A 14,159-nucleotide genomic window follows, 5' to 3' on the forward strand; every position below is an offset into this window, starting at 1 on the left:
ATAATGTGAAAGGCAAGTTAATTTAATGAGGGATAGAAAGGGAAGGGTGGTGGTGTTTGCAGTTTAATTTTTAAAATAATATTAAACTTAATACATATTAATGAGATTCTGGCTCCTTTTTCTTAAAACAAAAACTAAAATTATGAAGAATGTTCTGAGGATATAAAAACAACAACATTGGAACATGGTTATAACATTAACATTAAATTAAATATTAACACTAAATATAAGGTGTTACAAAAACAAAATGAATGATAAAGGAAGTGACCCAGGAAAATTACAATGATCATCTTTTTTAGACACCTTGCATATTGAGGTAGTTGGTGTAGTGGATGGTCTGCTAGGTTTGATATCAGGAATACCAGTATTCAAATACTTTGAATTGGGTTTGTTAGATGTGTGACTCTGGAGAATTCCCTTCACAACTCTGAGTGTCTGCATCCCAGGGATTTTAGATGCTGAAGAAATCACATTTGTCTATTCATATACTTTAACCATTAGTAATCTACCTATCTTTGGAAGGATTAAATCCTTATTAATAAAGATTTTATACATAATGATGAAATCTTTATTTTAGCTCCCAAAGCCTAAAATAATAGCTAGGATGAAAGGTTTACAAAATGTTTCATCTAGGTTGCCTCACAGCAGCGGTATGAAGTGCTATTATTTTACCTATTTTATAGACTAGGAATTTTTTTTTTCCTGAGAGAAAAGAAATCCCCAAGATTACACATCTCACACATCTAAGGCTTAATCTGAACTCTGGTCTTCATGATTCCAAAATCAGATGCTATTCACTGGGCCACTAAGCCATATACAAAAAGAACTTAAAATAAATGTTCTTGAAAGAATATTTATTAATCATGCTTCCTTTGCTCTTTTATATTTGCAGAGGGCAGTTTGTGCATCTGTTCCAGGTGGCCCTTCACCGGGAGCACCAGGCAGTCCCTTTCCTCCCCCTACTCCAGGATCTCTTCTCCCTCCTCCTCCACCACCTCCTTTTCCAGGTGCAGGCCATCTTCCACCACCACCTCCTCCCCTGCCTCCAGGTGGTCCTCCTCCCCCACCAGGACCTCCTCCATTAGGAGGAATAATGCCACCTCCAGGTGCTCCTCTTGGTCTGGCCCTCAAGAAGAAAAACATTCCTCAGCCCACAAATGCCCTGAAATCCTTCAACTGGTCAAAGCTTCCTGAGGTGAGTCTCTTATTTACTGTATTTTGTGCTTAATGGGCAGCATTCAGGAAAATGATCCTGGCTATTACATGGTTTGATTTTCTCAGTATGAACTCAATGGCCTCACTTCTTACAGAGATTTAAGGAATACAGATCTCTGAAATGAATGACTTCTGGTTTATCTAGATCAATTGTACATTTTCAGCATTCAATAGAATGAATAAGTTAATATAGCAGCTATCTTTATAATAAATTGTGTTTACATTTTTTTCTTTTTTTCATTTAGTTAAGAAATGTAGCTTTTTAATCATTTCGATATTTTCAGAACAAACTGGAAGGAACCATATGGACTGAAATTGACGATTTGAAAGTATTTAAAAATCTCGATCTTGAAGACTTAGAAAGGACTTTCTCAGCTTATCAGAGACAACAGGTAAGCAATAACACAAATTCCCTGAGGCTGCTATAATTAGAATGCATTTACTCATGTAGTGTATGTATCACTTGCCATGAAATGAAAAGAGAATTGCATTGTTTCTGATCCACTACGCCTACAGTCTCATTTGTGGTCATTTTTAGTTCTGCAAAGCATGAATGTTTAAAAGAGGCAATATATATAAATATCTATATTTATATCTATCTATCTATCTCCAAGTATCTATCATTGCAGTTTGAACGTTTGCAGCTTTTAAAGCTAGGCCACCTGAAGGAAAGTGGTAATGGTAAAAGGAATACATACCACATCAGTTCATTGACAAGCATTTATTAAACTTTTGTTATATGACAGACACTATACATAGGCCAGGTGCTAAAGATCTAAAGACAGAAACAAACCAGTCCCTGACATCAAGGAGCTTGTGATCTATCATGTGCCACGCTTAAAGTATATACAAAATAAGTACAAGGCCATTGAGGTAGGCACTAACATATAAGAGATGAGGATCAGGAAAGGCCTCATGTAAGAAGAGACATTTGATCCAAACTTTGAGCAAAACCTGGGATTCTAAGAGGCAGTGCGGAGAAAGAAATTCATTCTAAGAATGGAGTGAGGGACAGACTATGCAAAGTCATATGGGAAAGACATCAGGATTTGGCTAGACCATAGAGTATATGAAAATGAGTGATATAAAATGAGACTAGAAAAGGAGATTGGGGCTACATAAATGAAACAGTTGAAATGCCATACATATTGATATATTTATTTGATCTACAGGTAATAGTGTATTTTATTGAACAGAGGGATGACATTATCAGACCTGTGCTTTTAGATATATCACTTTTGCCATTGTGTAGAGAATGGACTATAAAGAGGACTGACTTGAGGTAGAGAGGCTATTACAATAGTACAGGTGAGAGGTGATGGGTCAGTCAATCAAGAAATATTTGCTAAATGTCTACTATATGCCAGTCATTGTGCTAAGCACTGGTACTACAAATAAATATAAGATATTCCCTACCCTCTAATAGCTTATAATCTAATACATGATGTGGATCTGAAGTCAGGTGGGTAAAATTAGGGAGTTGAATGCAAAATATATTATTATAGTAAAATAAATAAGATATAGCAGCTGAATGGGCATGTGAGTGAGTGGAAATGAGAAATCATAGATGATTCTAATTGTGGATGACCCTCCATACCTGGAAGAATGCTATTGTGGGTTTGAGGAAGATGATGGTTTTGTTTGAGACATGTCAAGTTTGAGATGTCTGGGGGACATGCAGTTGGAAATAGCTAATATTTTGTGATGAGGAACTGAGTTTGGGAAAGAGATGAAGGCTGGATGGATATATATAGGAGTTAACTGCATATAGAATTGAATTCATGAAAGCTAATGAGAGCAGGTAGTAAAAAGGCCCAAGAAAGACATTCTCCCCTCACAGTTGAGGGGGAGAAAGTAAAAGTTGGACATGGATAATAATCAAGCAAATTTTACTAGGAAAAAGTATTCCAACAGGAAGAAGGAAAATTAAGAGAATAGTAGCATGAAAACCCAGAGGGAAGTATCCAGGAAGAGAAGGATGGTAAACATTGTCAAATATCACAAAGACTGGTTACCCAGGAGAAAGATATCTTCCAGGTGTTTTTGTTCTATAAAAAGTGACAACATACATATATGAATATATAAAAAATAAATGCAGGGTAATTTTTAGAAGGAGATGGGCAAATTAGGGAGGATGAATATTAAGAAAAGACCATTAGATTTTGTAAATTACAAAATCATTGATAATTTTGGAGACAGCAGTTTCAGTTGTGTAATTAACATGCTGGTCAGTCAACAAGCATTTATTTAACTCCTTACTGTGTTTTAGACATTGGGGATAAAGGGAGAAAAAAAAATTATTTAAAAACTCCAGTCATTCAAACAAATCATAAGAAGAGGCAGAAGATTGACAAGTGAGTGAGGAGAAAAAGTGGAGGTGATGAGAATAGAGAATTTTTTTCTGTGACTTTAACTGCAAAAGGAAGGAAAGTTCTGGCAATAGTTTGAGAGGATGTGAGTAGTGTTTTGGATGTAGTTCTTGGTTTGCATGGCTCAAAGTGGATTTCTGTGTGTGTAGCAAATGGTTATCTATCCTGGATGGGATAGTTAGTGGAACAGATGGGATCCTTTAGAAGTGTGTGGAAAATCAAGGAACAAGATTTTGGTGAAGATTTATTGCCAGACAGATGGAGGTGGGGAAATGGAGAAAGGAGTTTTTGTCATCAAGGCTGACAAATGACAAACGGGGTTGAGAAGAGTCTGGAAAATAAGAAAGTGCTAAATGTACAGAATAATACAAGCTAATGTTAGGGGGAAAGGAAAGCAGTATTATCACATCAATAAGGCAAAAATGATGATCTTGATAAAAATTTTACATCTAGATTGTGCCAGACTTACACAGCCATGTTCACCAAGCACCTCAAGAAAAAATTCTACTTTTTCTTCAAGTTTATTTTAACAGAGTTTACTTGTTGTAGAAAAAATGGTTCTAAGGCAGTTGGGAGGGTAATTTTGGGCAAAATTTTTTAAATGGTATGGACATTTATCAACAAATCAGAACACATAAAATAGAATAACAAAATTACAAAGGAGTAGCAAATCAAGGGGTTGGAAAAGGTAAATAGAACAATCTGAGAAGAACTGATAAGTGAAATTATCAAAGAATGAAGGATTTGATAAAAGGAGATGTGATGTCCTTTAAGTGGGATTGAACTTGTGGAATATTTATACAAAGAAGGGTTAAATGTATTTATAGAGGTTATGCCACCTCTCAGTTGAAAACATACTGTTATCCTGGTGAATTAGATGCAAGTAATTGGCCCCACCATTTACCACGGTTTTCTACCAGATAGCAATGGATTTCCTGTTTTGATTAGCATTATCCAGTAAGGGTATCTGGGAAGGTGAAGGAGTCAAAGCAATAATCATCAATGCAGAAGATAAGCTAGAATGCTTTCAGACTTATCTTGTTTAAAACTTTAAATTTTGCTTTCAATTCAGTAAAGATCAGTTATCTTGAATTATTCCATAAAGAAAGAATACCTGTCAATTTAGCAAAAGAAGGCTTCTCTCATCTCGTTACACTATTTTACTTTTATTGTGAAAATTCAAGATGAAACTTAAAATTATTAAATGAAATTTGATAAATGGTGCTATTTTCTTTTTTCAAATCATGAAGCTGGAGAATAGAGAGTTTATATGATAAACAAAGAGATAATGATGGAAAAGGAAACGAATTCTCAAAGAGCATTGATTCTAAAAATATGAAGCTCAAAATGCTTCATCAGTTATCTCTTTGGTCTATCATAAAGATATCTTCTTACATTGGCAATTAAGAGAGACATCAAAAAAGATGAAACGGAATTGTTGTTTTTAAAAAATAACATTTATCCAGATGCTGTTTATGAGTGGCAGATTGCTGAGGATGCATTTGTCATTACAAAATAAATTCAGTACATTTTGATAGGTGCCTTAGACCCTAATCAAGTGATTTTGATTACCAAGTATAAAGACAAGGAACAGGATCTGTGATTTCATTGGTATAGGGAACTTCTAGGTGAGGAACATCCATCTACTAGTGCAAGCCTTGAAACAGTAAATTATTTATCCAGTAAGTTCCAAAGGCCAGATTTAAATGTAAGCCTTCCTAGCTGAGATAGCAGTTCTCTATTCTTTATGACACACATTAAATTTTATTAAATTACCATATCATCTAATTAAAAAGTGGTTTTATGTAAAAGGCTATTTTACTTAAAAAGTAATCTTGAATGAAGCAGGACTCAGATGTATTGCTAGGGGACAATTCAAAAAGACCCAGCACCTATTTGGATATATTAAGTATTATCTTCATTTCTAACTCCTGTAGTACCTGGTTGTTTTGATCAAAAAAGCATAAACAACTACTTGGGAATTTCAAGTAGAGAATTTTTTTTAAATCAAAAGTACTGGGCATTTATAGTGGTTCTTCTCATGTCTGAGCATGTGGGCTGTATTTATTTAATAGCAGGTGGTTAAAAGGCCCAAGTTTACAAGACTCGTAATTAACTGGTTTTCAGCATAAGGTGTGTAGGATGATATTTCTCTGTGCCAAAAAGCTCTGGGAAGGATATAAAGACAGTGTGTAAGATCTGGTTTAAAAAAAAAAAAAAAAAAAAAAAAAAAAGATAGGGAGGAGAAAGTATTATAATTGAGTAATTGTCATAGCAACTAACTGCCCTTGAAGTAATCAGTAGTAGCCATAGATTAGATCAGATATAAAAAAAAAAAAAAAAAAAAAAAAAATCCTGATGTGTTCAAACACTAAGAATGCTTGGAAAGAGGGAGTAAGTCTTACTATTTACTAATGCTTAGAAGCACGAGACATTGCCACATTTGGAGATAGTACTTCCTGGAGGGAAGTTTCAACACAGCTGCTCAGTTTAAATAATTAAGTCTGATTTTTTCTTTTAAAACTGATTAGCAATGAAATTGAAACAGTGTTCTTGAGAAGGGATGATTTTTTTTTTAAATACAAGTTTTAATATCCAAGAATGGAGAGTAGTTGAGTAGTTGAACCACTTAAATAAATTTGTCACAGGAGGAACAGAAATAAATGGTCATTTCTGTGACAGAATATTTAATATATAAAGGGTATCCATTAGCTGACTCATCCTCCTCCAGGCCTAGTTACATCTTTCTGATTAATAGAGACACCAAAGACAGAATTCATTTGATCTTCAGTCTTTACCAAGTAGCACTTGTAGTAATAAGTATAGAAGGAAAGTTTATCAGCTCAATTTAAATGTGCTAAGTTTGATGTACACTGTGGAGGATCAAACTACATAGGAGAGTTTAGGTAGGGATGAAGATATAGTTTAGAGGAGAGAAGAAAGAGAAGATGACTTTGTTTTGTTGAATTTTTTCTTACATTGAAGACAAAATCTTGAGTAGCTTTTCCCTGAAGAGTAAAGCAAAACGTTTTTCTCAATCAAGAAACTCTGCTCAGTGTGGACATTTTTGGTACTTAGAAGTTTTGCAGAACAGATGCATCTTCCTAATGATTACAAGAGATACAATTTACTGTTTTAGTTGTACTTTTTGGATTATGATTGAAATCCATTTGGTGAACTCACTAATAATTTCTGGTTGTTTATGATTTATTGCAATACTACCAATTTTTATATTTCAAAAAATTCAGTATGTGACCTTTATTTAGTGTGAACTTTAGTTCATTTTAGCGTGACTTATTGTTATAGAACTGAGGATTATAAATAAATTATCACAAATTTAAAGCACTTATTTATGGGAATGTCAATATATATTTATTACTGAAATAGAACCTTGTATGAACAGCTTCCCCAGAACAAGGTACACAAATAGAGATGTTCTTTTCTTGTTTATACTCCCATTGAGTAGCCAACCAAAAATAAGTCTGGTTTTCTAACTAGATTCAGATGAGTGGGATTAGGGAACAGAACATATCATTTGCTATAAGAATCAACTCTTTGAATATTGAAACTAACTTCTGATTTTAAAGTAAATAATTGAAGACTTTAAAAATTGGATCTTTAACATCTGTATGAAAACATTCTTTTTAATCTTAGCTATCAGATGGAAACATTTGGTTTGGGTTTGAAAGATTTTATTATATGATGTTACAGTCTTCAAAGGAAAAAAAATATCTAAAGAAAGAATTAACTGTGCTTTCCCATAAAGTTGTGCCCACTTCTAGAATATCCTCCTATCATCTGAGAAAAAAGAGAATGGATTATTTTGATTTTTAAACACTTCTAGATTTCGTCTTCATGTGTTGGTGACTTAGGATAGACAATGATGACTTTCTAGTTTATAATTTCATTGAAAGCTGAAAAAAATCAATAAACATTTATTAAGCACTTACTATGTGCCAGGTATAGTGCTAAATGCAGAGAAAGTGGGCTTAAATTTTCACATAAAGAATACACTGTGAAGAACACAAGAAAATTCTGATTTTTTGTTATGAGAATTTTTACATCAAAGAATGAATTTTCAGAATTTTTAGAGGCTTCTCTTTTGGAGGCCTATAAAAAACAAAGGATCTACTTACATCTGGCTGCAATGCTGTAGGTGTGGTCCTCCCTGAAGGTGAGGGAGTTGTTTAAAAAAAAAAAAAAAAAAAAAAAAAACTATTGGGGCCCATTACAAGTTTGGAGCTTCTCTGCCTTTGAAAGGAATGCATTCTTATAGGAGGGGAAGGGAGTCTTGAGGGTGTAGAGGAAAACTGCTATTCCTTCAGGGACAAAGGAAAACTGATTTCATTAAGGGGGAAAGTTGTTTGTTAGTTATTGGCTTATTTTAAAATGCTATTCTAGGAAAGCAATCACTGCTTGGATGCGTGGGATAGGAAGAGGATAAACTTTTTGCTTCCCACTAGAGGAATTTTATGAAACAGCTCATTGACCCTGGTGGTATTGCCAGGACCAATGAGACCTTAAGGAATACATTGAGCAAATATTCTTTGTGCAAGTTTTTGGCCTGAAAAATGCAATGGATTTTTTACAACCAAGTTTTAGTCTTTCCAATTTTGAAAAATTATGTAACAAAAGCTGTAACTTATTTATGCAAAATTCCTCCTTATTTTCCTTTTCCTGAGCTCCATATATTTTCTGCATTTTAACTTAGGAATTAGTCTTTTGTACAGGCAATGGATTCTAACCATGCCATCAACACTTCTTTCTATTGGAAACTTTTTCCCCTTCATTTTTTTTTTCTTTGTTTTCAACTCTTAATGGCATTCACTGGCCTCCTTTGTTGTTTTCATAATTGTTATTATGTTGTCATAATCACGTTTTTATGATGACAACTTTTTGACCTAAATAGAGAATGTTGAATCTTTCTATTCAGTTTCCTTTATTGATAAATATTTGCTGAATGTAATGTGGAAAATGTAGGGGTGTAGTCTTATTGAGCACCTTTTAAATCTTAATTTTGTCCTTCAGTATATAGCTTCACACTATCTGCTAGTTTCATGAATATTCCCTTGACAAAAATTTGAACAGGATGAGGAAAACAGCTAATCCCTGGAGACCTTTCTCCATGTTGACATCAACTATTAATTTTTTGATCATTGTTCCATGAGGTCTACCTAATTCCTTTCCCATTTCCATTTTTTCTTGATTCATTGAGTCATATGTTATTACAAGAGGAATATCAAAGCTTGGAAAATGAAGGTACTTCAGCTATGTTAAGTCATAATGTGACATTTTATCCTCAATGACAATGCAATGAAGAGATATATGTCATGGGATTTGTAGAGATGACTGAAGTGGAAGGATGGGCAATTGAAAGGGAAATCACATAAGGCAGCTATCAAAAAGAAAACATGAAGAAGAAGATTTGAGCACCTTGAAAATGAGGGGAAACTGACCTTTTGCAAGAATTAAAGCTAGTTGATGATTCTAACATGGATCTTGACTGGGTGATACCAACAAATGGAGGAAACCCCAAAGTGGAGAGCTTGAATGATGGTATTAAAGGGTAATGGTAATGACAATGAGGAGAAGCAAAGAACAGATATACCTGTTTCTTCCCCTGGATCAATGTGTCATGGAGCATGAGAATAGGCACACTCAATACGAGAAAGAGGCACACTCAATATTTTCAGAAGAGCAGAGAGATGGAATAGAAAAGAGAAAGAAGTCCAGGATGAAAGAAACATTGCTCATGAAGGAACAGAGTTTCCAAATAACTAAGGAAAGGTAAAGATGGAAGAGGTAGACAGCTAGATGATGGTAAGAGAGCAAGAAGTAGCTATGGGAGAAAAGCTGTGTTTGAGTGTATCACAGATATAAAGAGAGGAGGAGATGGGAGATACCTTTGCACCTCATAACTCTTTCTAGTTTTCCTGAATACTTGATGTCTTGTGGAGATTTTTGCTGTGACTACTAAATTGCATGTTTTTAATTGCCTTTTCCATGCTTCTGCTATGGCTGTAGGATTTCTTTATCAACAGTAACTCCAAGCAGGTAAGGGAATGATTGCCAAAAATCGTGTCTAATGTAATTGGCTCATAGCCAACTTGGAAATTCCTAGTCATGTTTGTCCGTAGACAATACAAAATGCAGTGCCTGCTGAAAATTACATTGTATGCTTAACTATAGCAGGGTTCATTCATACATCGAATGTATGCTCTGAATCTCAGGATGCCAAGAAGACAATTGAAGCACAATTTCAATTTTTCCCCCTTAAACTATGCTGATATTTAGTAACAAAGCTATTTTGTTTTCCTACATTTTGTTGAAACATCCTAGAAAACCTTTGTGGATCCTGAAATTTAACGATGTAAGAATTGTGTATTTTCATTCTTCACAAGCTTTTTCCATCATTCTTCTAACACCTCTTTATTTAACTTTGGCAAAAATAAATAAAAAGCTATGTTTCTTGTATCTGACATTTTATTTGATGCCTGATGTCTTTGGCTACCTGTGCAGAAGAGTAAGCAACAAATATATTATGGAAATCAAAAGTTTGAACTGATCCCTTGAATAGTCTGTCCTGTTCCAGGATGATAAGGTGCCAGCTGTACTTGGTAACCTCCTGGTGCATGTAAAATAGTCTGCAAGGCTTTATTGTTCAACCTTTTGGGTGTTTGTGATGCAAATAATTCTAGCATGAATGAATGAATGAATACTGACTTCACATGTCTCAAGTGGCCAATAGAAGATCCAAAGTGAGCTTGATTCATTGTGACAGTTCTCTCAAGGAGGGAACTTGGGGAGACAACACACAAATACAGAGGGGGAAATGCTCATTAATAATTTATGCTTGATTGTATTGTCATCACAAACTATATGTACCTCCAAATAATAGTTTTTAAGATGTGTTATCTTTGTTGTTTTTTCATTTGAAGGCTAGATTGTGGTCTTTGTTTATGATTCCTTTTTTTTTTTTTTTTTTTTTTTTTTTTGACATATGAAAAAACCTTATTAAAAACAACTCGTGTGTGTGTGTGTGTGTGTGTGTGTGTGTGTGGTCAGAATGTCATTGTTTGACTTTCATGGATTCCTATCATGCCCTTTATAGAAAGAAACAGATGCCATTGATGACACATTGAGTTCCAGACACAAAGTGAAAGAACTTTCAGTGATTGATGGCCGGAGGGCCCAGAACTGCAATATTCTGCTCTCAAGGTATTGTTAATGTTGAGTAATAACCATTTATAATATAACCCATTCAGTGTAGTGAATGATTTGACTGTGTGACTCAGAATTGTATATTTTTGTAAACTTTAAAAATTATAAGCCTTTTGGGCAATACATTTCTGTGTTGTAGTACTAACTAGTGTACGCAATATTTATATATTATATTTTCTCTCTCTCTCTCTCTCTCACACCCACACACCCACACACCTTAAGTTAACAAATTGTTTTCATCTTAGCACTCAAAAAGTGATTTTATCTAGGTCATAAATATATAACAAAACAAAAAAGTTTTTATTTTCATTGACTTTTTAAATCTTTCTGTTGTATAAATGTTTGTAGGGTAGCTCACTGTATAATTGTACTATAACAAATATTAGAATGTTAATTTTTTAAATGTCATTGCTCTATTCCTTTAAGCTTTAGTTCCTTTGTGGCATTTTGGCTTAATATTTTCTTCTGTTGTTATTTAAAAAAAAAAAAGAAAAGAAAAAAAAAAGAAAGATTAAAATAAAATGTTAATTTTCAAAATTCTATCTTTAGGGGCATAATTCATACAACATCCAAATTTGAATAGAGGAAGGATTTCAAATTCTTCTTCAGCCTCAGTTTGATTGTGCCATCACATTTGGTCCTTTAGTCTCTTATTCCTTTCATTATGTTAATTCACTTTAAGGATGGTCACAGTCATTATGAGGACTAATGGAAATGTTTCAAAAATCTACAAAATAAGTGCTTCAAAATGTATTAGGAAAGTCATGTTGAGCAAGTTCTAAAAAAACATGCTGATTGACATTGTCATAAATCAAATTCTTTTGGGAATATAAATAATGAAACATGTTTATTTTTTATCTGCTCTTAAAAATTATTTTTGAGAGATCTTTGTAATGCAAAGAGTAAATTTTATGCTCTATTTTGTAACACTGAAGCCTGATCATTCTTACATATTACTATAGATATAAAATATCTTTATAGTGTGGGACAGAGAAGTTTAGGTCACTAAATTTTAATCTGATACCATATGAAAAATTGATGTGAACATTTCAGTTCAATGTCTAATTGAAAAGCATATTTCTGAGCTTGCCTAGAATTCATTCATTCAACTCACGAACTACCCCTTGAATACCCCCTTGAGATTATTTTACAATCTCTATTGTGTTAAAGAAGAATATATATTTTCCTAAGGAAGTCACCATTGAAAATAAATTTAAGACAATTTATGTGCATAATGGTGTACTTTTAAGCACCCCGCCTCTTTTGACAAATAATGTTGTTGTTCAGTCATTTCTGATTTTATGTAATTCCATGTGTGGAGTTTTCTTGGCAAAGATACTAGAATAGTTTGCAATCTCCTTGTGTATCCCCATTTTACATACAATGAACTGAGGCAGATAAGGGTTATGAACTTGCCCAAAGTCAGATAGCTAGTGAATGTCTGAGACTGGATTTGAATTCAGTTCTTCCTTATTCCAAGCCTGTTGCTCTGTCTACTGCACCACCTAACTGCTCCTAACAAATAATATGTTCTTATATAAATGATGAATTAACTGAAGATTTTTGAAAATTATTTTAATCTTTTAACTTTTTATCTTATATCCATTGTGTGTTTTTAATGTCATTTGTTCAGAACAAACTATTTGAAAAAAAATTTTTTAAGATTATTATCATTTTTCATTTTTATGCCAGAGGGTTAAAATCTATGGGAGTCATTACAGTGATCTGATTCCTTGCAAACAGATTGTACTCACCAGGGGATGCTGATAGTAACAGTTATTGAACTTTAGAGTTTTAATAATTTTTTCCTGTCCTGTTTTTAAAGAAGTTATTTCATTCTAATATTATAATTTATTATCTCCAAATGTATCAGAGATTATAATGATTTAGGATTGGAGGGCTCCACAAATACTCCCTTGAAGTGATTAAACTTAGTTTAGTCAGATTTAATGGGAATGAATTAAAATATGACAATACTATTTGTCACATAAATTAGTAGCTGATATAAGCAAAGTTCTATTACAATGACATCAATTCACCCAAAAGAGGAAATCTGCTGTGACATATTAGAGTTTCCCTAAAGTATAATAGACTGCTTTGGGGGCATTCATGAGATCTTCATCAGAGATCTTTAAGCAAAGCCTCTATAGTTATTAGCAATGTTGCACATGGGATTCTTGTTTTAATTATAGATTGGATTAATCAATCATTTCTGAAGTATTTTCTAATTCTAAGGTTCTAGAATTATAGGGACTCTGTTCTGTAAATAAAATTTTGGCCATATTCTGGAAGGCCTGATAGTAATACTGATTTTCTTGTGTGTATCTCTAGTGCTTAGCATAGTATAGTAGTAGATGCTTAATAAATGCTTAATTGTTTGTGTTCAGTCATGGTCTCTGCATTTTAAGAATACCATTGACATAATGACATGCATCCAGAGAAGATTGACTAGTATGGTGAAGGGCTTTTGATGTTTAACCTGGAAGGGGAAAAAAAAAAAGCTTACTTGGGAAGTAATTCCTGTTTTTAAGTCTTTTGGAATCTTGTTAATAAAAAGCAGGTCAGACTTTTGTGTCTGGATGGAACAAGGAACAATAAGCAGAAATTTTAGGGAGGCAGATTTGGGCTTTGTGTGAGGGAAAAATTTTGAATGTTTAAGCAATACCCCCAGACTGGAATGGGCTATCTTGAGGCAGTGAGTGGATTTCCTATCTTTGGAAGTTTTCAGGCTAAGGTTGGCAGGGATTATAAATGAGATTCCTGTTTAGATTCTGTAATATTCTCTCTAAAATGTAATATTCTCTGTGGAGGTTTTCTTGAGGTCTCTGGAAGCAGCCTTCGTTTCAGTTCAGTATTCACAAGACTACAGCCAGGGGTTAAAGTCCAAATCCTTTATTGTCTCTTTCAAAGTCTTGTCTCCTTCACTTGGGGCTCAGCTAGTTTTCTGGAGGCCTTCCAGATCTTGGTTTCAGTGGAGAAGCGAAGGAGGAGAGCCTGTTACCACTTCGTCTTCCCTCGTTCTCCTTCTGGCTGAGCTTGTCCGAGCTTATATGGTCTCTTATCAAAGGTGTGAATCTTGGAGAACTATAGTAAGTACTAAGTACATGTACTGAACTAGAGAACTATTAAAGAACCATGCTAAATTAGATAACTATTGTCTCTATCAGTTCCACTGACAACACCTTTTTTCAAGTTCTGGCCCATAACAAGGTTCTATTTGAACTAGATGGTTTTTAAAGTTTCTTCCAACTCTGAGTTTCTATTATTCTGTATCTAAAAGCTTACTTATCAGAGGAAAAAGGTCAGTTTAAAGGTGTGTACTCCTTTATCCTATTCTGTAAACAGAACATTTAT

At 33.9% G+C, this 14,159-nt stretch overlaps 1 protein-coding gene across 4 annotated transcripts in view; it reads left to right on the forward strand.

The window, feature by feature from the left end:
* The window catches only part of DAAM1 (dishevelled associated activator of morphogenesis 1), a 203,974-nt gene that overhangs the window by 147,897 nt on the left and 41,918 nt on the right, over window positions 1–14,159 (forward strand). For 3 of the 4 annotated variants that reach the window (XM_074290244.1, XM_074290245.1, XM_074290246.1), the window contains exons 14-17: window positions 893–1,195; window positions 1,500–1,607; window positions 9,609–9,638; window positions 10,696–10,802. In XM_074290244.1, coding sequence (XP_074146345.1) covers window positions 893–1,195; window positions 1,500–1,607; window positions 9,609–9,638; window positions 10,696–10,802 — 548 coding nt within the window. The remainder of the gene's footprint in view (window positions 1–892; window positions 1,196–1,499; window positions 1,608–9,608; window positions 9,639–10,695; window positions 10,803–14,159) is intronic. The other variant, XM_074290248.1, reaches the window with a different exon arrangement.

This window comes from Sminthopsis crassicaudata, chromosome 2 (assembly GCF_048593235.1).
Source record: "Sminthopsis crassicaudata isolate SCR6 chromosome 2, ASM4859323v1, whole genome shotgun sequence".
NCBI lineage: Eukaryota > Metazoa > Chordata > Mammalia > Dasyuromorphia > Dasyuridae > Sminthopsis > Sminthopsis crassicaudata.